This window comes from Osmerus mordax, chromosome 7 (assembly GCF_038355195.1).
Source record: "Osmerus mordax isolate fOsmMor3 chromosome 7, fOsmMor3.pri, whole genome shotgun sequence".
Lineage (NCBI taxonomy): Eukaryota > Metazoa > Chordata > Actinopteri > Osmeriformes > Osmeridae > Osmerus > Osmerus mordax.
Window position 1 is genome coordinate 6,687,719 of NC_090056.1, and position 27,270 is coordinate 6,714,988.

Genomic DNA, 27,270 nt, shown 5'->3' on the forward strand with positions numbered 1-27,270 from the left:
TAAAATGAAAACAAAGTTTACACAAAGTACTGTACAGTCGATATACTACAGTAAATTTTTTGTTATCAAAATAAGAATTCTCGTAAATTAAAAAGTAACATGTCCAACACAATAAGAAAAAAACCTTCTTTGAAAATGAATGTTCCTACACCCTCTGCAGGGTGGGCAGCACACAAAACTGTGTTGTCAAAGAAAAGACAAGCGTATAATAAAACAGAGATTGGTAAACCCTTCCCTTTAACATACATTGCCTTAGTTTATATCAGTTACCTTAGTCCCACACATTTGAGGGAGACAGTGGTTGATGCATAAACCACATTCTATTGTGGTTTAGAAGGTTGTGGGACTCGCCTCACTATAATTGTTGCTGATTGGACAGCAACATGATTCATAATTAGTTACTAGACCCAACACACCAAACTCTACAAGTGAGCAATCCTATTGTTGCAAATGTTATAAATAGGTGTCAAATAGAATGTATGAATGTGGAAAATTACAATTTATTGCAAAAGCTCTTATGTGATTTCTTAACATAGTTTTGTTAACTGTCTCTTTGTGCTATGCTACTGTTAACTAGTTGTGTGTGCTACCCCAAAATAAGTACTGGAGCCATCTGGCCACCCCTATGAAAATGTTCTGGATGTGCAACTGCTTTCATCTCACTGAAACTTCAGATAAACACTCAACAGACCTCCTGGTTGTTCAACCACTCTATGAAATGGATCACCTTTAACAAACATGAACAAAAAAACGTTTGTCAGTCAGTGGTACTTTCACATAAGTGAAGTATTTTATTTGTTGAAATCAACCAGGGCACCTGAAATGCTGTGAGGATGAACAAAATATTGTTTATCCTTGTTAGTCAGTTAGATTACCCTGAGCTAGTCAGTTAGCACGACCCTTAACCTGGTTAGTTGGTTTGTTCCATCTCCAGCACAACACACGCGGCTACATTATGCTGTGAGTTCACCTGCACAGCCTCGTCAAATGTAAAGTCATATGATCCGCTGACAACAGCAATTGGTTGACAAGCACTCTAGACGGAAGTGTCGGCATGTGCGCTCTCCTGTTCCGTACTGGCAGGGACCGAGGGAGGGATGGGGATGGGGCGCCTCTTCCTCTTAACGGCGGTGACTCGGCCACTGCGTCCGTTGAGGATGCCCTGGGCCACGCCCTCCATGTCAGTTACCGGCATGTGCATGGCCTCCGCCATTTCCTGTTTGGCCACCGACACAAATGTAGGGTCCTTGGCGAGGGAGTCCAGACCACCCACCATCAAGGCCTGACAGGAAAAAAGAAACTACAGTATATGCACTCATGCCTGATTACACTTTTGGAATTAAAAGAAAGTCACCACTCAACCCCCCCCCCCCCCCCCCCCCCCCTACCCCCCCCCGCCCAGGACAGATGTCTGGATGGGGAGCTGGACGGCTGCAACACTAACCTCCTGGATGAGCTGGTCGGCTGCTGCGGGCATGACGGCAGCCCTGGGGGGGCAGTGGGCCTGGCTGTCAGCGTAGCTCAGGTCACAGGGAAACTGTGACCAGACAGGTGGACAGAGGGTTAGGTTACATTATGTCATCCAAGCATTGATTGGTGTAACAGTGCAGACGGCGTTGAGCTGAGACGTGTCCTCTGCTAGGCATGTTACCTGACTCACGTCTGTTCTCACTGTGATGTCGGAGAAGCGCTTGGTATCTATGTGAAATGAAGAGGGAAGAAATGTGGTAAGTCAGGGGGCTCCAGACACGGATCAAGAGAACACTGAGATCATTGAAGTATGCATTGTAGGGAGCGGTATGGAGTTAGGCTGCTAAACTGACCAGGATCTGGATCTTCTCTGAAAGAGTAGGTCTGGGGTCTTCCCTCTCTCTCGTATACATAACTAAAACAAACGACACCATTCATCAGAGGGCATCAAAGCCATGTTTATATGTACAGCATGTGCAGTAAACATCGTCATGCTAGTACATCACTGTATCCTCCATAAGAGGATTCAGAAGATTCGCTGCACTATCATATCGTGTCGCTCACACAGTGATTCTGTACGTTTAGGCTGGTTCCAGTGTTGCGCCATACTCACGCGTTGTTGTTGCTGTTGTTCTGCGTTGCCCGCGGCGTCGCGGGGAAGAACTCCTGGCCGGGCCGGAAGGCGGAGCCGGGCGGTGACTCGACATCTTCGCGGCGACTCTCGGAGAACTGCAGCGGCCGATGGCTGGTCATCTGGGTGGCCGAGGGGCTGCTGGGCTCCGAGGAGAACGGGTCGACTTGGTTCCCGAACAGGCCGCCATTACGCTGGACAGACAGGACGGTAAACTGGGGTTATCATCGTTCAGATACTGGGTCTATGGATTCAAACTACAGCTCCAACTTTTATGTTTCGATCCCGTTCCACAGTCCTTGTGAGCGTGTGGACGCCCCCGCGCTCTGAGCTGCGGCCCCGCTGGACCTCACCCTGTAGATGGCCCCCTCAGCAGCCTCGTTCATGGCTCGCTCCAACTCCTCCTCGTTCAGCAGGTCTCCTGAGATGGCTCTGTGGAGCTCCGTCGCTGCCTCCTCCTCGATGCTCCTCAGACCGGCCTGCTCACACACACACAGAGAGAGAGAGACAGAGAGAGAGAGTGAGAGAGAGAGAGAAAGAGGGAGGTGGAGGACAAATGCACTGGGTTGCCGTCGAGAAAGAAAGCAAGGAAGGATGGTAAACTAAAAAGCCATGAAAGGAAATGGGTTGATGAAGATGGAGGTAGAGAGATGAAGATAGAGATGGAGGGATGAAGATGGAGGTAGAGAAATGAAGATACAGATGGAGGGATGAAGATGGAGGTAGACATCTGAAGATACAGATGGAGGGATGAAGATGGAGGGAGAGAGCTGAAGATAGAGATGGAGGGATGAAGATGGAGGGAGAGAGCTGAAGATAGAGATGGAGGGATGAAGATGGAGGGAGAGAGCTGAAGATAGAGATGGAGGGATGCAGATGGAGGTAGAGAGATAAAGATAGAGATGGAGGGATGCAGATGGAGGTAGAGAGATAAAGATAGAGATGGAGGGATGCAGATGGAGGTAGAGAGATAAAGATAGAGATGGAGGGATGAAGATGGAGGGACAGAGCTGAAGATAGAGATGGAGGGATGCAGATGGAGGTAGAGAGATAAAGATAGAGATGGAGGGATGCAGATGGAGAGAGAGAGATAAAGATAGAGATGGAGGGATGCAGATGGAGAGATGAAGACAGAGTGATGTTCTCCTGCCGGATCTGACCTGGACCTCGTCGGAGCTCTTCTTGGTCGGACGGTAACCGTAATATTCCTCCTGACGCTTCATGAATTTCCGGAAGTGGTCCTGGATCAGGAAAGTGGCGTAGAACTTCCCCACCGTGACCTCATCATCTGGGGACGGAACACGACATGATGTCATTGATGATCCAGTTTGATGTGTTTTTGTTCAAAGGTACAGAACAACTGTATGAACAGTTCACGTTCACATGTTCTGGTGTTTACCTCCGATGGGCGGTATGACTTGGTCTAGCAGTTTCATACTGGTGCGTTTCCAGATCTTCTTTATGATGGCTCTCAACTCCTCGTTAGCTTGCTCAAAGTTACCTGACGAAGACAAGAAGGGGCAAAATGATATTCAACCTCATCATATCAACCGAAAACTAATGTGTGTGTGTGTCCAGTTTTCAAAAAGCAGTACCTTCAGTCTTGATTTTGAGAGCGGTTCTGACCAGAGCGAACAGGGTGGCATTGAAGGTAACTGTTCCATCACTGTTAAGGGGCATGTTCATGGAGATCAGTCTCTTACAGGCGGCGCGGTGAGGACAAAATTTCCCAAAGCCCAGCGGCGGCTGGATCCTTCGTAGCAGAGTCACCACGTCGAGATGTTTAATCCGGCCCCTGCAGGTCAAATTTAATAGAACTCAAATTGAATGGAGTTCTAATTGAATGGAAATTAATTTACTTTGATGTCATGTTTATAAATTGGAATAACGATACTGACTATAGAACACTTTATAGAAGAACGCTAAAGACACTCAACACTCCAGACAAATGAACTAAACACTCTACAGCTCTCCTGCACCCTGATATGATGGAAGTTAATTTAAGTTTGTTATGGCTTTCTGGCAGGCAGGCAGGTTGGCAGAAACTCACTTGGCTTCAGGGTCATATTCAGCCCAGATCTTCTTGAACTCATCCAGATGATGAGGGCCGAGGATAGACCAATCACGAGTCAAGTAGTCAAAGTTGTCCATAATCACAGCCACAAATAAATTAATGATCTGAAGAAAGTATCAGTCACATGTTAAAGTCATATGAAGCTACTCTGTAAATACAACGTTTCGTTTTTTTATATTTTTGGAAGAACTTTACTGTAATTTTTATAGCATCACAAGGCACCAGCTGTGCCTTGTCTTCCCTAACGAGTCCTTTCAAGGGGAACTCACCAGGAAGGCACAGAGCATGTAGAAGCTCATGAAGTAAAACACTGCAAAGCTAGCCCCACAGGTGTACTCCTCCCCGGGCAGGAAGTCTGACTTGGGGTCGCACTTCTTCCCATACATGGAGGCCAGCATCACTTCCTGCCACGCCTCCCCAGTGGCACATCTGATTGGGTGAGAATATATACGAACTTGATGCTGGGATGAGGGAAACATAGCCGGATGTTTTCCACTAGAGTTAGCTGTTCCATCATTACCTCCCTCTGTACCTCCACCCTCTGTCTCTCCCCCTTCCACCCTCTGTCTCTCCCCCTTCCACCCTCTGTCTCTCCCGCTTCCACCCTGTCTCTCCCCCTTCCACCCTCTGTCTCTCCCCCTTCCTCCCTGTCTCTCCCCTTTCCACCCTCTGTCTCTCCCCCTTCCTCCCTCTGTCTCTCCTCCCTCAGTTTCACCTCCCTGTCTCTCCTCTCTTTGTCTATGTTCTTTCCTCCCTCCCCCCTTCAGTCCACATCCCTCCCCCCTTCAGTACCTCCCCTTTTCCATTCCTCACTCTCCTCCCCCTGTCCCTCCTCCCCCTCACCCCTCCTCCCTCTGTTCCTCCTCCGTCTGTCCCACTCACCTGAACAGGAGCAGCACAGCTTGAGGGAATGTCTGGAAGTTGTTGTTGCGGTTGATCTGCGTCCCGTCTACTAAGGCAACCTTCCCAAACACCTGATGGAGGGCGAACCCAAATGTCACAAACAGCAGATCCATCGTTCTGCATGTACTGACTTTAAGTATGTATGCATGTGTGTATGTATGTCTGTATGTATGTGTGTATGTGTGTGTGTATGTATGTGTGTCAGTAAGTCTGTCCGTCTTTCAGTCAGTCAGTCAGTCAGTCAGACAGACAGTCGGCCTGCCGGCCTGCTTGCTCACAAACACACACCTCTGATTGTCAGTGTGTGTGACGCATCGACAGTCAGTAGTCACAGGAAGACGCTCACCTGCATCCCAATGACGGCATAGATGAAGAACAGCATGACGATAAGGAGCGCTACATAGGGTAGAGCCTGTGGAACACACACACAAACACACACACACAGATCTTCACATAACCCACAGTGGGGATAAAATAGATGAGGAAGAGGATGGTTGGTCTGATGCTGACCTGGAAGGACTTGATGAAGGTCCACAGCAGGTTGCGGATGCCCTCTGAGCGGTTGAGCAGTTTCACCAGACGCATCACGCGGAACAGTCTGAAGAAGGTGATGGACACTCTGGCGTTCTCTGAGTCCTTCAAGCACGCAGTGAAGAATGTGTCGTTTTATTTTACCGATTGAATTTTATATCAACACTATTATTAACAGTACCAAGTGCAAAACTGGTCAAAAGAAACAAAAAAAAATGCTGAATCATGATAAAAGTAATGACTTACAGCAATGGCCTGCATTGGGTTTGTCTCCTGCAATGGGATACACCGAAGACAGATTATATCAGTTTACTTGTTGTGGTTCCTTGGGCACTACTGAGGTAGCATGTCAATGACTCTTTATACTGTACATGCCTTTTAATCTTAGTCACACCAAAAATTCAGTGGACATATTTAGAAAGCCAACTTATTAATGAACTTACGTACTCTTAACACAACTGATAGGCCTACATACAAAAGCATGTTTAAACAATTCCAGCTCATGCAAAATATACAATAAACATGGAAGATTAGGACACAGATACCAATGCCTCCTTTGTCTAAGCCATTAATTAACAGAGTTAGACACATGTTCGGGTAAACAGAAACTATACTCTTAAAGTCACACTTGGTTTAGGCTTATACTCATTAAACCAAATGGTTTAGCTAATACAACAAGCACCAAAGTGTTAATCTAACGCTGACATGACAGCAGCCTCTAGACAGTTCAAACGCCAATTTTCCTTTAGCGCGCTAAATAGCTAGCTAGCTGTGGACAGGCAGTACAGTCGGGTTACTGTAGCCAGTGAAACAGAGAGGAGGTGCTCACACGACAAGGCCCATGCAGATATTTACAGCACAGCCATGGAGACAGTACAGTCCTCCACTGGCAGCCAGGGCATTCTAGGGAAACCGGAGAAGAGAGAAAGAGAGAGAGAGAGAGAGAGAGAGAGAGAGAGAGAGAGAGAGAGAGAGAGAGAGAGAGAGAGAGAGAGAGAGAGAGAGAGAGAGAGAGAGAGAGAGTAATACGAAAAAGGGACGAAGGATGGTAAGATGGGTGGAGAGGGAAAGAAGGGAGAAGGTAGCGGGGGAGGAGGGAGGAAGAATAGAAGGGGAAGAGGGAGAAAAAGGAGGACACAAGGAGGAGAGAGAGAGAGAGAGAGAACGGGTGGAGTGTTAGACAGGTGAATGGAAAGCAGATGAAAGTGCTGTGTGGTGACAAAGGTGCGATTTTGTGAGATTGCGGATGTTGATAATGTGAATGTGTCACATAAATTGCATACGGGTGATGACAACAGTGATTACAACAGTGCTTCAAACTTCAAGGTACTGTAAGTACTGAGGGCTGCAATCAAAGCGCTCTGTGAACATGAACCGTAAAACCAGTGTCAAAAGACATTTGTGCGACATTGCCCTTAACCAGAGTCCATAAAACAAAGCACACAAAACCGTGACACAAAACACCACTCAACATCAAAGGTGTTACTGAAGCAAAATGTTCAGTCCATCTCTCAAAGGGACAGGTGCTTGATTTCAATGGTGGTTTATCGAGTTACATGACTTTGGCATTCCAAATGGTGGGAGATGGTCACGCAGCGAGTGTTTGGTGGGGGAGGGGGGGAGTGTAGTGGGGGTGTTCCTAATTTAGCAGTGGTACTGACCATATCCTGTTCACTAGATCTGACCAAAGCCTGTCCTGGGCCCACCGTGTGTTTCTAGGTCAGGGTGTTGGATAAACACAGTCCGATGACATGGATTGTAAATCACATCCAAATGAGTGAACCCTTTTAACTATAAGTGAGTACAACACCTGCTAAAACATCCTTGTCGATTTCAAACATACAGATCTACAACACAGTGGAAGACAACAGCCCTCTACTGTTCTTGGGGGTTCCTTAGAAAAAGTCATGTTAAGCGCACACACGTTTGGAAGTGTGTCTCCTGTTGGGACTCCAGAATGTGGCTGTGTGATACTCACATCGACCTCGCTCAGTATGACATCGACCACGCTACCTATGACAATGAGGAAGTCGAACACGTTCCACGGGTCTCCGAAGTAGCCCTGCAACGACATAGTTATCAGTAGTTAGTGCTCATCATAGTTATCATAGTTCAGTGCTCATTTTGATTGATGATGACTCTAGATTAAGCATGAACTGTTTTCCTTCCTGCCAGCCCACGGTCCAGGACGTACCCGAGCCTTGAACGCCATTAGCTTCAGGACCATCTCCACAGTGAAGAGCACCGTGAAGATCACGTTCAGAGTGTCGGACAACTTGGTGACATGGTCCGACTGGTTACAATGCTAGACAGGAGACACACAAACCAACGGTTTGAAGAAAACCTTAAACAACATCCTGCAAATACGTCAACAATGTGGAAAGGTACATAGGATCATTGAATATTCGACATCATGTCGTGAATCGTTTGTGTTGAGTGAGTGAAACAGATTTCAAAATGGTGGAGCGTCATTTTGTGTACCTGCATGCCCAGACACAAGGTGTTCAGCATGATCAGGAAGAACATGAGGTACTCAAAGTAGCAGGAGGTGACGATGTACCACACTCGGTACTGGTTAGGGTTCTTAGGGATGTAGCACCTCAGGGGGCCGGCCTTGAGGGCGTACTGGACACACTGGCGCTGGAGACGGGGAACAGACATGGACTCACAGTCTGTTATAGAACACAGCACTACACACTGGCGCTGGAGACGGGGAACAGACATGGACTCACAGTCTGTTATAGAACACAGCACTACACACTGGCGCTGGAGACGGGGAACAGACATGGACTCACAGTCTGTTATAGAACACAGCACTACACACTGGCGCTGGAGACGGGGAACAGACATGGACTCACAGTCTGTTATAGAACACAGCACTACACACTGGCGCTGGAGACGGGGAACAGACATGGACTCACAGTCTGTTATAGAACACAGCACTACACACTGGCGCTGGAGACGGGGAACAGACATGGACTCACAGTCTGTTATAGAACACAGCACTACACGCACGCATACATATATATTACTTCATTTTGAGCAATATTTACATTTGATTCATTTACACTTTATCCAAAATGAGATACAAATCATGCGTATCGTGAGTATGACCAAACAATGAGACAAATCGTATTGTAAGAAGATACGTGATTTTTTTTCAAGATAATATCTGTCAAGGGTCTACTGTGCCAATAATAATGTATCTAATCATGTGTATCTCAATTTAGGAAATAGGCCTTCTAAAATGTAGAAGCTCTATCAAGGTGCGTGGGACGTGGTACACATGGCCCTGCATGTCAAAGCAAGCCCAGGTGAGTCCAGCATCTCTACCTGGTTCTTGTCCATATTAACTCCACACACACACCTGGTTCTTGTCCAGCTCACAGTTCTTGTACTCCTGCTCTCCCTGCTCCTGGAAGGTGACGATGACAAAGCCCACGAAGATGTTCATCATGAAGAAGGCGATGAGGATGATGTAGATGATGAAGAAGATGGAGATGTCCACCCGTTTGTTGTACACTGGGCCCATGTCCTCCCCACTGGAATCGATCGCTCTGTACAACAGCCTGTAAGAGAAAGGGAGGGGGACAGGGAGGGAGGGGTAGGGCAGGGACAAAGATGCTCAATATACACAACAGTTCATTGGTACTTTATCCCCTTTTGCGAGATGTACGATTCTAACACAGGAAGAAATGTATAATGGACATGAAAGAACATAATGGAATGGAAGAAAGATGAAAATCATGCAACTGAGTGACCGTCTTGGTATTCCAGTGTGGTCTTAGACTGCTTACTGAGGCCAGCCCTCGAACGTGGAGACGGTGAACAGGGCCAACATGCCGTTGAGCACATTGTCAAAGTTGAAGTCGCTGTTGATCCACACCCTGGGAGCCAGCACTTTGTCATGAAGAGAGTTCTCCATGTGCTTCATGAAGAGGCCTCTGAAAGAACAAGTGATTGGTGAATAGATTAGTATTAGGAAAATATTATTATGAATAGTGACTATTTATTGTTATTAATATTAATATGAAATTACTTTTATTTCATAACAATTTGAAATGTAAGAGTTCCTCAGAAATGGGAAAATTAGATATGCTGAGAAAGTACGTACTGACACTGGTCTGGCGTCAACTTCGAGGGGTCTGTGCAACTAAAGAATCTGCCCTGGAAATGAAGCAGATAAAGGATTATTTTAAGCCAAAGGATTCAAAGCGGCTCCATGACAATTAAAAACACCAAAAATCTAACATTTAAAAAGATGTCGCACGAGTCATTTTACAAAATGTCACCTTGAAGAGCTGTACTCCTATACAGGCAAACATGAAGTCCAGCAGCATGGTCACTAACACGATGTTGCCGATGGTCTTGATGGCCACAAACATGCACTGGACCACGTGCTGTCAAACAGAACAGGTCCAGTCACACCCCACCAGTACTACACAGTGTTTCTGGGTACAATACGTCTATCTGTGTTCATTGCATGTGTGTGTATGCAGAAGTATGTGTGCGTGTGTGTGTACCTTTAGCCCCTTGGCCCTGTTTATGGCTCTCAGAGGCCTCAGCACTCTCAGGACCCTGAGAATCTTCACCACAGAGATGGCACTGGACCTACACAGAACAGACACACACACATCCAAGGTTATACGTATTTGTGGAAATGTTCCGAGTCACTCGTGTTGGAAGTGAACCAAGAAACGACCCATGGGCAGAATGAAAAAGAAGAACTGTTTTGAATGGAATCAGATTAGAAGTGTGTGGCTGTCGCTATCCAATCAACTCACTCCATTCCCATGGAGAGCAGAGACACGCCCACCACAAGCAGGTCCAGTATGTTGAAAGAGTTGCGGCAGAATGAGCCCTTGTGCAGGAAGGCTCCGTACACTGTCATCTGGGGGTCAGACGTGGATAGTTAGACGTGGACAAAAACATGCATGTCAGCTACAACTGACACCAGCTTCAATGAAACAACGTCTAAGTGCTTCTAGGAAATTTTACCTTGAGCACAATCTCAATGGTGAACACAGTGGTAAAGACGATGTCTGCAGAAGCCAAGACCTGCACAGAATTGAAATGGTTCTTATTAATATTGTGACTGTGTGTGTTTGTGTGTGTGTGAGAGAGAGAGAGAGAGAGAGAGAGAGAGAGAGAGAGAGAGAGAGAGAGAGAGAGAGAGAGAGAGATCATGGACCTTGTTCCTGAAGGACCTGGGGTCAATAGGGTCCTCAGCTGCTAGAGAGATACTACTGAGGAGGATGAAGAGGAGGATGAAGTTTGTGAAGGGCGTGGCGTTGATGATCTTGTGGCACAGCTTACGGAACCTTGGCCACACACACACATACGAACACACACGCACGGATGCACACACACAAACACACACAGACACACACACACACACAAACACATTGAAGATTTCGTTATTGGATATCAGATTATCCTAACTCAGTAAAGACAGCTCAATTCATTAATATTGTTAAAAAATATAACAAATAAATGGCCATTGTTTTAATTAATAGTTTTCAAAAAGACAACTTCTCAATGACCATTTATCTAACTTCTTCAACTCTTGTTGATCTCACTTGTTCTGTGGTCCAAAGATGTAGAAGGAGCTTGCCTCGGGCATGGGCACCGCCTTCTCCTTCAGCTGGAGGTCAGCCATTGGCCGGGGGCGTGGGCTGATGGGGATGTCTGGCTCCTCCTCCTCATCGTCACCTAACAGAGCGGTGAGCTTGTTAGATGTGGGGGAGGTGCTTGTTAGCAGTTTTGTGATTGAAATACAGCTATTGAAATTCAAATACGGCTGTCTAAAAGCACAGGTAGAAGACGAGGGATTGACATGCAGCCATGCTACTCTCCAAGATTTTCTTTTGGAAAATGAAGCACAACAAAAACATGTGAGCTTTCACAAGCTGTATAAGGTTGTAGTCAGAGAAGGTGGACATAGTCAAACTTGAAACCTGAACTATAAATTGTCCTGGCTAATAATAATTAGGGGATACTATACTTAACAGTACCAACACCAGGAGAGGACATGTGACAGTAATGAGTTCAGCACTCTGCACATGAACCCTAAGACCTAAGTGCATTGACTGAACTCCCATTAAAACTTCATAGAACATGTGAAAGACAGAGGCGTGTAGAAGATAAGAGGTTTAGGGGTGTTTTACTGACAAAATATGTTTTCATATGTATTACATAATGTACAGTAACATTATTTACCGGTAGTTTGTAAATTACCAAACGTTTTTTAAGAAACGTTTACATTTTGTGTAAAGTAGGCCTGCAAGTTTTAGACAGTTGGCATACCTGGGAAGTCTGCAGGAGGGAAGGGATCTTTCACTTCGTTGACATGAGACTCAAACTCATCCACTTTGAGCTGGAAAAAAAGGAAACACACTGATCAGCTCAAACCTGAAATCATTTGGACCAAGGCACTTTTCTGACTGATTGAAGTGTCCAGTCTAGCAGTATGTCATTGGAATCTTGACCACATCCAAGCCAAGCGGGCTCAGACAGAGTTCTGACCTGGGCTGTGGTAGGAATGCAATCAGCCTTCGCCCTCTGTTCAGCCAGCTTCTTAGCTAATCGATCCTTTTCCTCGTCAGCCTTGTCAGGAAATTTGGATCTAGAGAGAAAGATAACACTGTATTCATGGAAACCCAGACATATATAGAACAGCACGGGGATCAAGACATGTTTATCATCTCTGTGTGGCGTTTGAGAAAGAGAGTTGTTTTACCTGAGCAGCTTTCTTCTCTGCTTCTCCTCTGCCTTCTCTTTCTGAGCCGAAGTCAGACTCTCGGCCTCCGCCAGGTTGTCCACGGCGATGGCCAGGAAGACGTTGAGGAGGATGTCTGGTTGGGGCGAAGCTCAGAATAATAACCACAATGTCAGCATCATCAACAAGCAACAGCAACAAAACTGCATATTTTTCCCTAGTCCTCTGGCTGTCCTCATTAGATGCTATGGTACAGTTTAAATCATCAGAACTCCAGTGCTATTAAAAAGCCTGAAAAATTAACAATGATCTAAGACATCTCATATTCAGCTCCAGTACGTCTCCTCAGGATACAGTTTCCGACGACAAAGAGAATGATGAAGTAGACGCTGACCATGATGCCAGGGAAGGACGGCCCTCCGTAGGCCAAGATGCCGTTATACATGATGGAGTTCCAGTCCTCTCCAGTCAGCACCTGAAAACACCCAAACAGATGCTTCAGACCAAACATGAAACCTTCAAAATGAAATTCGACTCCTAATGAACTAGATGTTAGATGATAACACATGCTAAGTCACTGAGCTTAACAATAGTTTAAAACAACATCCGTATCCAAAGACTTTTTAACAACAACTTCATATCTGAATAGAGCTCGCAGTCAGCGCATGAGGGTTACCACACCTGGAACACACTGATGAGGGCCTGAGGGAAGTTGTCAAAGTTGCTGCGTTTTATTTCCTGGTCGGGGAAATTAAACTTGCCCCCGAACACCTGCATGCCCAGGAGGGAGAAGATAACAATGAAGAGGAAGAGGAGGAGCAGCAGGGAGGCGATGGAGCGCACTGAGTTGAGGAGGGAGGCCACCAGGTTACTGAGAGAAGTCCAGTACCTGACACACACACAGGAGAGAGAGAGAGGAGATAGTCGCAGGCTAATATAATACAGAACAAAATACAGCTCTTAAAACGGTCAGTTAAAATTTAATCTTTAAATAAGCCCCAACCATTTGGATTTCACATGAGAGATCCTTTCTGGGAACTGTGAGATCAACACTTTGTTGTTTAGTTACATGTTTATATTTTGGGTCTGTGTATAAGATATAAAATGATGTCATGGTACTCTTGTAATGTTCCATTTTTAGGGGATGTCCCTTAAGACAAACTTGTTTGTCTTAAAATAATGAAAATTATTTTAGATAAAACTGCAAATTATGATTTGATTATCTACCGGAAGTACCATTTATTTTAACTCTACAAGACAAAACAACTATGACACAAGTTGTAGATTAACCAGTTTCCAATCCAAGTGACCTACTTGGTGACTTTGAGCAGTCTCAGGAGCCGGATACATCTGAGGATGGAGATGCCCAGCGGGGTCATGACCTCCAGAGAGACCAGGATGATCTCCAGGATGCCCACCCCCACCACGAAGCAGTCGAAACGGTTGAAAAGAGACATGAAGAAGGTCCTGGGACCCAGTGCGTACAACTGGACAAATATCTCCAGGGAGAACAGGACCAGGAGCACCCTGGTGGCAACGTCTGACAGTCACCAGTTTGAGTTAGTGGGGAAGAGAAACGAAAAAGAGATAGGAGAGAAACATAAATCAAAAAGATTATCATTGACATTGTATACATATACGAAAATGTATAGATTGTAACGATTGTAATCTGATATATTCATAAGAGTAGGTTAATTATTCAAAGGAAAAGGCTGAAAAATAAAGGACATTTGTACAAGAAATATATAAACGCATGTATCTGTTGAGTGCATTGATGTTTGTGCATAGCTGAAGAAAAGGGTTCTGTTTGCGTGTGCTGAACGCACCTTGAAAAGCTGTGAGGGAGTCGGACTGGTTGTGATGTTCAGTGGCGATGGCCAGTGTGTTGAGGAAGACCAGGAAGATCACCAGCCAATAGAAAGCCTTGGTTTTGATGTACACCAGACACTTCATCCGGAAGAAGCGGTCCCAACGCCGAGCCAGGCGACTGAAGACAGAGAGAGAGAGAGAGAGAGAGAGAGAGAGAGAGAGAGAGAGGTGACAGCAGGAGGAAGCAGGAGAGAGCAAGGAGGACAAGCGGGTGAAGGAAAGTAGGGAGAACATAACTCAGTCATAGTCACTGTGTGTGCCTGTATCACACTTCCATCATGTCAGTAAATAACTGTAACTGCAACTTGCTGATCAAACTGACTAGTAGTAGATGACGCGGCTCTTTCCCTCCAGTTCATAAAGACTGTCTGTTTCTGATCCATCTGTCAACGGCAGGAGTCCTGTCAAGAAACATCAAGGTATTGGAATCGAACATGACATAGAATAGAAAAGAACATAACTTATTAGATCAACATTTCCATAAACATTTAGAGGGAGCTTATACACAACCCCAGACAGACAGACAGACAGACAGACAGACAGACAGACGCAGACAGGCAGGCAGACAGACAGACAGACAGACAGACAGACAGACAGACAGTCAGACAGACAGACAGACAGACAGACAGACAGACAGAGAGGTGTTAGATCAAGGAGACCTTCATGCACCTTTACCGTCCTGATCCGCATCCAAGACCTCCGCCTGGGTGATCCACTCCATGTAGCCCTTCAGGTCCTCGTCCAGCTGCTGGGTCTCCCGCAACTTCTGGAACTCTCCGCGGGACTTGGCCTTCTCTCTCTCCTTGGTGAACTCCCTGTGTGTGGGTGGATAGGTGAAGAGGACATTTAAACAGTCTTATTTTGGATTGAAAGGGATTGGACTTGTGTACGTTAGTAAGGGTCATACGATTTGTTGGTGGTGCCTAAGACGTTTGCACTGTACTGTTTTGTTATGTATGGAGATGATGTCATCTGTTCAGGAAAAAAGACTGACTTTATGTGTTAAGAGGCCTTGTGATACATGAGCGTGAGGGAGAGGTGAAAGATCACCGTACCCACTGAGCACGCCCAGGACCAGGTTGAGGATGAAGAAGGAGCCTAACAGGATGAGCGTGACAAAGTAGAGCCAGGGCCAGTCATTACCTATGGCATCGTTCACCTGGAACACAACACAGAAGAGTCGTGTCTACGGAAGATAATGTCAGGTGAAGAGTAGGATTCGTCTGTTGCTACTAGTTCCCCACATATCTCTAGGAGCCATTCCATGGAGTAAGCACCTGTCTATTTCCAACAGCCCTGATTTCAAATAAAGTGGTGTGCAGATTTGTTAAGAGAAAGAGATATTTACAGGACATTTATATGACTATTGGGCTAGAACAAAATGTACACCAACTAATGGTGTCTTGAAAGACTGGTCAAGGCTGCAGACCGTGCTGGTGTGAAAAAAACGCACCCAGTAGAGGACGTCTGTCCAGCCCTCCATGGTGATAGACTGGTACACGGTCAACATGGCGAAGCCAAAGTTGTCAAAGTGAGTGATGCCATGGTTAGGCCCCTCCCAGCCCGGCCGACACTCGGTGCCGTTGATGAGGCAGCGCCGCCCGTTGCCGGCCTGGGCGCACGGAGCCGGCTTCTCCCCCTCCGCTGTGGCCATGATGTCTGACGGAGGGAGGAGGAGGAGGAGTGGATTACTGGTCACATTTTTGGAAGGATTCGGAAAACATTGTTTTGTGCAATGACTCATTTGGATTTTTAACGTCATGCCCTTTCAGTACTTGGCTGTAGTTTACTTAGATACTTAGTGGTGATGTTTTACATTTACATTTAGCAGACGCTCTTATCCAGAGCGACTTACAGAGCGTTTTGATTTGCACTGAAGCTTTTAAGGGGTAACATCATTCTTTTTATAGGTTATTGCAGACCTGTGCCAACGTAATAACAAGTCTTGTGCATCTTGCACTTGAAGAACTCCAAGCCCACAATGGCGTAGATGGTGACCATGAAGAAGACCAGCAAGGCGATGTGGAAGAGGGGCAGCATAGCCTTGAGGATGGAGTTCATCACCACCTGTAGGCCTGGATGTATTTAAACACATTTAAATACAGGAAACACATACTGACAAATTCAATGCTAACTGGGGGAACATATTTAGCTGATTTGACTCACTGGTTTCACACACACACGTATACCTTAAAGGACAAATACTCTATGGATTGTGATAAAAATTAAACATTTGGAAAAGAATTGTGAAGCGTTGTTAGGTTCTCAATACAAGAAAAAACCATACATCTTATTAATTTAATACAAGCAAAAAAGGTTCCAATGGTGTGTCAATCCAGCTATATGGCATCTTTGTCTTCATCACACATCAGTGCAGAGTGTGTTCTTACTGGGGACTCCTGACACGAGACGCAGGGGCCTCAACACCCTGAAGGCTCGGAGAGCCTTGATGTCGAAGCCCCCGCCCTTCTCCATGTTCACGCCAGCTAAGTGGTTGATGGTGTCCAGGGCGACGGTGAAGACACTGTGGGACAACACAATGCATCTGTACCCATCTTTTTATATTTTATATTTATGCCTTTTACTACAGTACTTGTTTTATCTTTCTTTATGCTTCGACTTACCATGTTAATTGTTATGCGCCACCTACCAAAGCAAATTCCTCATGTAAACTTACTTTGCATAAACTTGATTCTGATTCTGACTAAAATAGTAAAATATGGGACTGAACTAATATTTAAGACTGAGTAGTATTTGAGACTGAGAATAAGAGGTGAAGGGAATTTTGTCAAATGGTAGGTCATACATTTGGTCCAGTTTAGACATAATGTTTGTCAACGAATGTGTAGCACAAGAATAATTTTACAGTGTGTTTTAAACTGAGCAAGGTAGAATCGGTACAGAGTATTCGGTTTTGTTAAAAGTACCCTTGTGTTGTTGATTTGAGGTTGGAGTGGTTTTCTGAAACGACTATGGGAGCAGAAAAACAGCTCCCCTCTCTAAGGTCTCATCTTACCCCATGAAGACGATGACAAAGTCCAGAACGTTCCAACAGTTCCGTAAATAGGCTCCTTCGTGGAATACCAGCCCGTACGCCACTATCTTCAGAAAGCACTCTAACGTGAATATGACAAGGAAGATGTACTCCAGACTTTCCTGGAAAAAATGAAAAAACAACCTAAATTTGATTTTGCATCATTCTAATCCTTAAAATATGACAGTGATATTTAGTTGATACAGGATTAAAGAGTGAGGATGGAGGCTACTGGGACATGTGACATACATCTTAAGAAAATAGAAATGGGCACTTTAGATTAGATTAAGTTTGACTTGTATTCCAATCCCTTTTGTATTGCTTTTGTCTGTCTGCACTTTGATTAAATAGGGTATTAAGGGGCTTAAAGGGATGAGTGTGTCTCAGCAGAGGGATGAATGGATGAAGGGAGAGAGAGAGAGAGAGAGAGAGAGAGAGAGAGAGAGAGAGAGAGAGAGAGAGAGAGAGAGAGCGGGCAAGAAAGACAACGAGAAACTGATACAGAGATAAACAGCAGAAAGAGGGTGCCACAAGTTCAAACGCCTGAGTTTCATCAAATGGACCATATGCACCAGAACCTGCTTTCAAAGAAGCATTCAAATGTTTTGTTCAAGGATGCGTAAATGCAGATGAGTTACGGCCAGTACATATTAAAGCTGGTAATGTTTTATGTGATGTTGAAAACAAGCTTGCATAAAACTATTGTTTGCGTTTCACCTTAGACTTTCACTGTGGTATCAGTAAGAGCAGAAGCAAACACACTGTCGACAACACCATGTATGGTTCCTCTCAGGGCCCTTGTATGTATGTGTGTGTGTGTGTGTGTGTGTGTATGTGTGTGTGTGTACTGTACACTAGCCGCACTGTGGTCGAAGCACATTGCTTGGAGTAACCTTAGTTAAAGAATTTTCCTAAAATACACTCATAATTTTTCAACACTTGACTGAAGCTGAATGACATAATAAATGAAAAACATTAGATGTACACAACTTAAACATAGAAATAACTATGGCTGTAGCTTATAACTATGACTATAGCTAGTAAGTTTAATTGTCCATGGCTTTAAAGTATATGCAGACCAACCTTTAAATAATGCCATTAAATGAATTCTCGCTTGCGCTTTATTTCAGATGAATCAAATTTAATTTGAGGGACTTGGTAACCAACCCACCAAAGTCAATAAAAATATTTTCAATGCCTGTCAGAAGCAACACGAAACTAACACTCGGACCATTAGCACGCTGCTAATAGCGATCGAATATGCTTTATGAGTCGTCATATTTCATGACTGGGGACTGTCAGAGGGTGCGGTTCTCTGCAAAGCTCTCCAACGACAACATGCATCATGGAGGTGCTGCTGGTCCAGACTGACCTAGTTCTGACTGCCAAAGGGGGCCTGGTGGAGACACGTGATCCCCCCCCCCCCTCCTCTAGGTCAGTTACTCTTTCGGGTCTAACATCTCTGGAATGACCCTGCTGACGAGTCAGAGGAGGATTGGCCCAGGGGCCCGCGTCCAGGGGGCGGGTAGAAAAGTCCTGTAGATATTAGACCTGCATAACATCCAAATGACGCCTCTGGTGATTTGCTCGATGAATTTCACGGAGGGAAATAGGCCCTTGTGTGTGTGTGCAAAGGTGTGTGTAACCTCCGAGTGTGACCCCATGTGCAGCGCTGTTGTGTTATTGTGCTGCGGTAGGGGTGGGGGCACGGATGTTTCTTCGGAAGCAGGTGTCTGTCTGGATGCAACACGTTAGCACCCTGAGCGATGAGGTCAAGAGTCTTTAGCAGGGTCAGACTGCCAAGTTTCCCCTCTGGCCACCAGCCGGCTGGGCACATGGGACTGGGCCGCCACCAGCCGGCTGGGCACATGGGACTGGGCCGGCCACCAGCCGGCTGGGCACATGGGACTGGGCCGGCCACCAGCCGGCTGGGCACATGGGACTGGGCCGGCCACCAGCCGGCTGGGCACATGGGACTTGGCTGAACTCTGGCTCTAGATGCTTTCACGTGTGTACATCTTTGCACAAAAATGCAAACACACTCAAAGCAGTGGGTCCAACCGTAAACCCAGAAATCAATTCATGGAAATGTTTTACATGTATGCAATCATGGACAGACACCGAAACACACAGACACAGACACACAGACACTCATACACAGACACGCACACACCTTTTTCTATGTCCGATTCAAATCTGTGGCCTGCAACCCCTTGCAGCGTTAACACACACCTCAGGAGTGAGGTCTAAAAATACAAAAAACACCAGGACCCTCTAAAGGAAGACCAGCTGTCACACCAACGGCTGTACCCCAGCCTGAATTCATGTGTTTTTCCCTGCCCTAGTGTTTCCCTGTGTCTGATTCCCTGCACCTGTGTCTTGCTAAGTGTCTAGGTCAGGTTTTAAGTTTGCTAATTTGTTTTAGTTCGTTTCACCGGTGTCTAGTTTGCTTTTTGTGTATATATGGTCCCTTGCTTAGTTTGTTCTTGTGTGAGTATTCCCTACTTGTTCCCAAGTTTTCTCAAATAAATACATTTTGATATTTGGAATCCTGCCTTCCTGCCTTTCTCTGCGTTTGGGTCCTCCTCTTGCCCACACACATGACACCAGCACTTGCCACTGGTCTAACCTTACTGTCTCCCAACATTAGCCACATTTAGAAGACAAGCATTCACCTGTCATACAGCCAGGATTGGATGCTAAGAAAACCATTAGCTACTGCGCAGAGGTGCCATAAACATTCAATGTCACGTTTATAATACATTGTCAATGCGAGTTAAAGTGCTAAATGAGTCCCAACAACCTCTGTCGGAGGGGTTTACTCTTATGAGAAAGACACAACATGGTTTATAGCCTGGTGCTGAATGTAAACACATTAGCAGTCTCGTGCCTGGCAATCACATGTTCTGGGTTCTTGTGGGGGAAGCAGAGGGTTAACTGAAGCACGAAAGCACTGACTCTGTCCTGGAGGCATGTTGAGGATGGGACTCAGGGGCTTTCTCAACCAGCCAGCGACCAGAGTGGAGAGTCTGACCTCACTAACTCCAAATGTTCAAAGGCGAGCCACAAATGAAAAGCCACAAACTGGCTCTGGCATGTTAAAGTGCCGATATCACGGCTTGTGATAAATCCGCAAACACAACGCCAGGGATTAAATGGTACAGTGACAACCAACAAAAACTAAACCAAACTACAAACCGTCTACAAAAACAAATGGGTGCACAAAGCACATAAAGCCTCTTATGACAATGAAAAGGGAACATGGAAGGATATAGGTTCAGACAATAAGGTTTTACACTTTTCAGCTCAGTAAAGTATTGTTTTGGATCCTTCTTGATTATTTATTTTCTAAAAAGAGTTATATTAGGACAACTTTTCTAGAGTAAAGGGTTCTTTGTTTGGGTTGCAGAATGGTCTATTTAGAACTTTTTTTATATGTATACATATATTTGAGTGTAGACACTGGAAGACAATGACCCAGCCTGAACGCCCCTGATGGGAAGAGAAGTTTGGTTGCTCACCAGGCTGGTGTTTGTGCTGTTGCTGTCTTCCTCAGGCATGGGCAGGAACACGGCCAGGGCCACACAGTTGGCAAAGATGGTCAGCAGGATGATGATCTCAAAGGGTCTGGAGGAGGGTAGGGTCAGGACCAGAACAAGGAGACAAAATGGAGGACAAACAGAACAGACAGGGAGAGAAACATAGGGGCTGGTTTGACAGACATCAAATCTCTCTTTTTTTCAAGTTCAACCTTGACTTGACTGTGTCTGGGAGGTGGGTCGGGACTGATAGTTCTATGTTGTCAGATTAGATATGGACTGGTGCTTTCTGAACTGTGATGGATTGAGTAGGACACAAAACTGCAGGTTCAATGTCCAACTCAAACCCCTAATTATTGAAAATAGTCGAGCCTGTAACCAGTGCACTTTGATAACTGTACCTCACTGTAACTTATCCCTCAAAGACTATTCATCTACCATCTGTGGCCTCCTGTGTGTAATCCTGCCTGCTCTCGCCAGCGTGTTGGCAGTCCGGTCCACAGGGGGCGCTCTGTGAGAATTCCCCTGCCAGCTCAGGGGGTTGTGGGCTGTCTGACTGTGATGCCACAGGACAGCTGGAGGGCCCCGGAATATGATCAAACTATGTACACTTCACATGTATTAGGAAAAGAGTTCCCAGTTCAATCAACTGTTCATCTGTTCTAAAGATTATGGTCGGCTAATGGGTGTCAAGTGGGAGAATTTACCAAAAATTGTTTCAGTAGATTTGGTCTTTTTCTTCTATTTGTCCAAGTGTGTGGTCTCAAATGGAAAAACGGATATCTATACGAATATCACACACCACCCAAACTAGAACCGAAAAGGCCAATAATCTACTGATACTGATAATTGTTGACAAACTTCAGATGACAATGTCAAGTAGGCTACTGTAAAAACATATAGACAGATACATGTAATCTCAATTATCGTAAATCCTGAAGAAAAATATGTCCACTGAGCAATGCAATTATTCCTAAATAATAACTACCCTTAATGACAAAGACAAAAACACAAGCTAACATGGCTTGATCACCACATCCTAATCTATTTTAGGTCATATATTATATATAGCCAGCATAAATAAGGCAATCTGGTTTGGTCTAAAAGCAATGTGGAAAGTCCCCCCATGAGAAAGACCTCCACTCAACACCAACAGGCAGTATTCAGACTAGCCTCGTGCTGACATATCCATGGAAGTATTTCGACTTAAAAGCACAGAACGTGAGCCAGCCAGACTTATCACTGAATTAAGAGGTTTTATTTATTATGTCCAACCGATGGCTCAACAAGGTGCTGGGTTAACTCCCTGGATCAGTGAAAAGACCAGGCCTGCATATGTCACATTGATACTGGTCAGCCACACACATAACACAAGTCTTAACACCTCCGGCAGGTCTGGACTGGGACTGAAAAACATCCCGGGACTTTGAAACGCAGACCAGCCCACGACTGTGTATTATTATTATATATTTTTTTGCATTATACCGCAGCCGTTTGACCGGCCGTTCGGGAAATCACCCTCCGGCCAGTCCGACTCTGACCTCCGGCCAAACCATCTCAAAAGCTTTTCAGGAGGATAAGGGACTTGACCTTTTTCAGGAGCAAAATAACCTAGCTTTTAGATACGCAGAGCATCTGTTCATTATTAGCGATGTATACATAGCTTGTCTGTATATCTGACATGGTAGTTTACAGGTGATACATTTCAACTCCCTACTGATTCCATGCTGGACATGTTATGGAAACTGTAACATACACTGCACGATTATATCCTTACAGGGAACACAAAATGCCAGGGAGCACTTTCAATCCATGTGTGGAACATGGAGTTTGGGGCAAATTGTACGCATTATGATAGGAATGCAGTTTGTGTGTGTGTGAGAGAGAGAGAGAGAGAGAGAGAGAGCGATAGTGAAAGAGAGAGAGAGACTGAGAATGAGAGTGTACAAATGTGTGCAGTGAGAACACTAGAAAGGATACTTCCACTCCACTATGTTGATGCAGGCTTTGCGGAAGGGGTTCTTGAGGTTGAAGAGGAAGAGGGAGCGCGCGGGCCGGGGGTTGCCCCCGGTGGCCTGCATCTTCTTCAGCTTCTCCCTCTGCTTCCTCTTCAGCTCGTCCTCGTTCATGATGAACGAAGTCATCGCCACCTCGGCAGCATTAGAGGCCATCTTGACCCGTTACGCCCGAGAAGGCTTCCCTATTCACAAGGGGGTGGAAAAAAAGTGCTCCCTCTCAATGAATATATCCCAAAAACCGTGTTGCTTCTGGGTCCTGTACCCAAAATTCCCCTCCTGGTTCCCGTGGGAGGAGCCCTTCTTAGGTTCAAACACTTCTGTTCTGTTTGTCGCTTTCCGTCTGCCTCCTCCACCTTCTTTTTCTCTTCCTGACTCTCCGTCTTTTCCCCGCAGAGCCAAAGAAGCTTCTCTCCTTGGCCGTGGCTGCAGCTTGAAAACCTCACCAGGCAAGGAATAATGAGAGGAGCCTAGGAGCAGTTGGCCCCCTGCTTTAGTTTAAATATAGACAGACGAGCCACTGGGTGGCCATGCTTGGGAATGGCCGAGGGGGGGGTTTTGAGGTTTTAGGGGCTAGGGTGTAGAGCGGGGAGCACAGGGGAGAAGAGACCAAGCAGTTTGGGGGTGTGGTGGTGGTGGTGGGGGGGGGGGGGGGGGATCGACAGCAGAAGGAAGTGCAGCTGTTCCCCTGACTGCCGCTGGTCTTCCATGACCAGACGAGAAGAGGTGGGAGAGAGAAGTGGAAGGAGTGTGGTCTTCTTCAGTGGCACAGCAAGCTGGGTATGTTTGTGTGACGCTGTGCAGAGATGACTGTTTACAGTGTAGTTGGAGTTTTCCGGGAGAAGGCGGAGGGGTGGGGGGACTAAGAGATGATTAGGAGGCCTTTCAGAAAATCATACATGAGAGCGAGTCATTTTCCTTTATCATTTTCCAAAGTATATCATACAGTATTCTTTTTACATCATGTGTGTCAGCAAACGGAGAAGGTGAAGCAATCCACTTTGAATCTTACACTGAGCATTGCCATCTAGAGAACTTTTTGACGCATGAACAATTAACATACCATTGTATTGCATATAGAAGCTGTTTGTTGTATGCAAGGCCAAGGATGCTTTTAAAGTGTTTTTTTTGGCACTGGGTTACAGGAATTAGGTGTGTCTTCTGTCGCCCCCTAGTGATAGCCTTGAAGGCTCCTCACAGACCTTGAAGAGAAACTACCAACCTCCACCCAAGAGCATTGTGTGCCTCATTCTGTTCCACATACTACGTCAGATACAAAGCTCAAAGGTGATTTTATTGGATATTTTCAATATTCAGCATGAACCACAGATATTTTAGCAGCAAGGTAATAAATAATTCACAACATAAAAAACAAAACACGTAAAATATATCAGATGAAATGCATTTTAAAAACCTCAAATATAGGCACACTCACAGCAATTTCAACAATCATTCAAAAGAACCATAAATGCAGCAAAACACAATATCAAGGAGTAACAACACAACAGCAGGTGTTTGTAAGCAGTATGTGACTTGTGATCCAGTGTAGTTATGAGGACCCCCACATGAGAGTGCATCAGTAGTAAATGAATGTGAGGGGAGATGTAGCAAGACCACAGTTCCAGTAAAACACTGATGTAACTCCCAGGGAGGACAACAAAGATATACAAGGGGTAGGGTACTTTATCTCTCTAGGGAATAGGGAGAGAGGCTAGGCCATAGCTTATAACATGGGTAACAAATTAGCGTTTGGACATCCCGTCAAATCCGCTTTTAGGATTTACAAGCATAAAGCCTATCCATAAACTGACATAGTTCAAAAATACAATAATGCTAGGATAGGGGTGTGGATTGTCAAGTGATTTGAGGAGGACTGGGCCAGCGTGTACCACATGCATCTTCTGTGGTGCTTCTCACAGTAAGAGTTTGTAAATGTAAAAGCTCAAAACAACTCACATGACTCAGCTAGCTTCATATTTATCCAGAGATCTTCAAAACAAGCTTTTTAGGCCACATCTCCTAATGCCGTAAATGGCTCCTTAAAATGTTTCGAAACATACCCCATAATTTCATTGTTGTTGTATCCTGTATTTCTGCATTCCGTATGCAAACCGCTAAGTACAACAGCAAATACAATTACTATACGTGACCAGGTAGGGCTTTGAAATGGTTGTGTAGTACTGAATAAACAGCGACATTAATGCCAGTCTAAACCCGGCCGAGTCCGGAGGTGATGACCTGCAGGTCAGGCCCACCATCTGGCCGAGGAAGCCTTCTAACTGAGCATCTTGTGACGGTCGAAAACAGTCTTGCGTTGCTCCTGAACCTGCTTCTTCCAGCGCTGCTGGGCCCCCTCCACCCTCTCCAGGACAGTGTTGGCCCTGCCCTGGGCACCCTCTACCTGGGGGCGGATGTCCTGATGAAGAGGGGAGGGGGGGGGGGGGGGGGGGAGTACGTGAGAGTGATAAATAGTTGCCACATGCACCTGTTCCTGTAGCCTTAATCATTGCTAATGTGTGAAGAGCATTTTAGAGAGACACACACAGAGAAAGAGAAGCAGAAAGGGAGAGAGATAAAAGCAGAGAGAGAGAGAGAGAGAGAGAGAGAGAGAGAGAGAGAGATAGATAGATAGATAGATAGATAGAGAAGCAGAGAGAGAAGCAGAGAGAGAAGCAGAGAGAGAAACATGGTGAACATTGAGAGTACCTCTGAGTCCTCCTCATTGTGCAGGGGCTGGGTGTAGGAGTCATGTTTGCGGATCAGCGGCTCCACCAGCAGCAGGAAGAGCATGTAGAGCAGAAGGGAGCCCACCACTGACAGGTAGATGATGATGGTCACCTGGTGGGAGTGGTCAACCATCAAGTTCATCACCAGTCAGCAGCACTCCTCCAAAGATCATATGTTCCACTGTTTAACACGCCACACCTACCTCAGCCCCAAAACAGAACATTCTGAAGACACTAGGTCAAATTCAACATTTTAATTGACTGTGTAAGATTGCTCTTGTCTGCCACGATGGAAATGTGCAATCCCCACCCACTTAACTGTTTTGAAATGGTATGCATTTCAAATGGTATTTGGACAGAGGGCTGGCTTTCTTTCCAGCGGGTAGGGCTGAGGTGGCCTACCTTAATGGTGTTGCTGCTACGCTCCTCATACTTGCACTCACACAGCAAGCAGTAGGCCTCCACATCATGGCCAGGCACTGGCATGGGCTCCACTACGTGAAGGCAGTTGCTGAAAACACACACGCGTCAGTGAAAAACTAATTATATTATCACTGCACTGGAGAGTTGGGGTGGGTGGGGGGTACTGTTGTGACATGGATAGCTTACCAGTCTTTCTGGGAGACATTCCTATTGTAGATGTGTCCCGTGATATTTCTGTACGGTGGGCAGATGCATTTGCAGCGGATATCTTCAAAACTCTGTGAATTGGATGGTAGCCTTATCAACTTTTTTTCGTAACCTAAAATGACAGTGAAAATCTTGGACGATTGGATGAGGGTGACTGGCATACCTTACTAGCGTGTGCATAGGTGGCAACCTCAAGGACAAGTACAGCCAGCGCAACTGTTAACCAATGAAAACGCGACCCTTGCTGCCTACTAGAAGACATTTTCCCACGCAGCACCTTTAGTCTTGAAGCTGGGGATGACAAATTGAAATTTGCAATATGGTCACGAAAACAAATTCCCTGTTGTCCGTGGTGCAATACCTACGTTTCTGTAACCTTAATAAAGAGAATGGACACACGCACAAGCCAGCCAATGTTTAAGATATATTAATTTATAAGATGATTGCAGATGCTCCAAAATTTGGGCAGGACAGGAATAAAACCGTTGCCTTGCGTCATGTTATTTTACACTAGTCGGCAACTTATCCCTAACCTTAACCCTAATCAATTTGATTAATATATGGTCGAGCATTCAAAACAAATTTACCCCACACACCCTTTAAATGTAGTTTCCTTGCTTGCGAGCTAGCTTGAAGTTACCCTACTGTTATGTTAGCTTGCGGTCTCTGTCCTGCATCTTCACTCAATGCGCATTTATGAACTTTGTGGATGCGAGCCATATTAGCTTCTGCAGACAAATAATACATTGTGTAAGCATCCATGTTATAACGGCTCATACCACAGGAGCCTGTCGGTTTTGCTTCTTGGAAGGCTGCCTTAGCTTCTTCTGTTTCACTGCAGGCAGTACAGTACCTTATCTTCTTCTTGTCTGTTATGACAAGATGCAAACAGAACTCTGGAGAGGTACACTGTCAACGCTCGACTGCCACCATCTGGGCTGGTATAGAAGCGCTAGTAACATGCACACAGTTGCCTTCAGGATTAAAAGGAAAGCAGCTGTCTTTCAGTGTGACTCTCACATTCAGATACCAACACTGAAACCAGTGATTAAATACAAATATGTTATAGATTCAGTTTATTCAGAGCCTCTTCAAACACTGTCATAGGCAAAGGGCAGAAAAAAGTTGCC

General features: G+C 45.5%; 2 protein-coding genes across 3 annotated transcripts; both read right to left on the bottom strand.

Moving 5' to 3' along the window:
• Positions 1 to 753: 753 nt before the first annotated feature.
• LOC136945617 (dihydropyridine-sensitive L-type skeletal muscle calcium channel subunit alpha-1-like) lies at positions 754 to 23,204 on the bottom strand. 2 transcript variants are annotated; one of them, XM_067239544.1, is made up of 44 exons: positions 22,750 to 23,204; positions 20,752 to 20,857; positions 17,213 to 17,352; positions 16,587 to 16,720; positions 16,119 to 16,271; positions 15,650 to 15,855; positions 15,252 to 15,355; positions 14,872 to 15,011; positions 14,519 to 14,597; positions 14,154 to 14,314; positions 13,642 to 13,867; positions 13,009 to 13,216; positions 12,682 to 12,802; positions 12,349 to 12,463; positions 12,135 to 12,234; positions 11,916 to 11,985; positions 11,189 to 11,321; positions 10,801 to 10,930; positions 10,608 to 10,667; positions 10,394 to 10,500; positions 10,133 to 10,220; positions 9,902 to 10,009; positions 9,724 to 9,776; positions 9,407 to 9,553; positions 8,977 to 9,178; positions 8,091 to 8,249; positions 7,804 to 7,914; positions 7,588 to 7,671; positions 6,465 to 6,512; positions 5,856 to 5,882; positions 5,589 to 5,714; positions 5,425 to 5,490; positions 5,058 to 5,149; positions 4,445 to 4,604; positions 4,152 to 4,279; positions 3,697 to 3,896; positions 3,501 to 3,602; positions 3,262 to 3,389; positions 2,455 to 2,580; positions 2,084 to 2,295; positions 1,824 to 1,885; positions 1,661 to 1,698; positions 1,445 to 1,537; positions 754 to 1,282 (listed from the first exon to the last, which is right to left on the bottom strand). In XM_067239544.1, the coding sequence occupies exons 1-44, from the start codon at positions 22,938 to 22,940 to the stop codon at positions 1,037 to 1,039; spliced, it is 5,490 nt and encodes a 1,829-aa protein (XP_067095645.1). In that variant the 5' UTR covers positions 22,941 to 23,204; the 3' UTR covers positions 754 to 1,036. The 2 variants fall into 2 exon arrangements, with proteins under 2 accessions (XP_067095645.1, XP_067095644.1); XM_067239543.1 differs by having other exon boundaries at positions 1,652 to 1,698.
• Positions 23,205 to 24,059: 855 nt separating this feature from the next.
• Positions 24,060 to 26,999, bottom strand: tmem9 (transmembrane protein 9). The gene is made up of 6 exons (XM_067240136.1): positions 26,920 to 26,999; positions 26,304 to 26,431; positions 26,120 to 26,211; positions 25,913 to 26,021; positions 25,491 to 25,622; positions 24,060 to 25,200 (listed from the first exon to the last, which is right to left on the bottom strand). The coding sequence occupies exons 2-6, from the start codon at positions 26,400 to 26,402 to the stop codon at positions 25,060 to 25,062; spliced, it is 573 nt and encodes a 190-aa protein (XP_067096237.1). The 5' UTR covers positions 26,403 to 26,431; positions 26,920 to 26,999; the 3' UTR covers positions 24,060 to 25,059.
• Positions 27,000 to 27,270: the final 271 nt, after the last annotated feature.

What these genes read in the sequence shown, in the direction of transcription:
- tmem9 (XM_067240136.1), bottom strand. Translation starts at nt 26,402, where the DNA reads ATGTCTTCTAGTAGGCAGCAAGGGTCGCGTTTTCATTGGTTAACAGTT. An exon ending in CCTATGCACACGCTAGTAAG is followed by an intron (nt 26,212 to 26,303) that starts GTATGCCAGTCA and finishes TCCAATTCACAG; the next exon opens with AGTTTTGAAGATATCCGCTG. An exon ending in ACAATGAGGAGGACTCAGAG is followed by an intron (nt 25,201 to 25,490) that starts GTACTCTCAATG and finishes CCTCTTCATCAG; the next exon opens with GACATCCGCCCCCAGGTAGA.
- LOC136945617 (XM_067239543.1), bottom strand. Translation starts at nt 22,940, where the DNA reads ATGGCCTCTAATGCTGCCGAGGTGGCGATGACTTCGTTCATCATGAAC. An exon ending in TCTCGTGTCAGGAGTCCCCA is followed by an intron (nt 16,272 to 16,586) that starts GTAAGAACACAC and finishes AAATACATCCAG; the next exon opens with GCCTACAGGTGGTGATGAAC. An exon ending in TTGTTATTACGTTGGCACAG is followed by an intron (nt 15,856 to 16,118) that starts GTCTGCAATAAC and finishes TCCCTCCGTCAG; the next exon opens with ACATCATGGCCACAGCGGAG.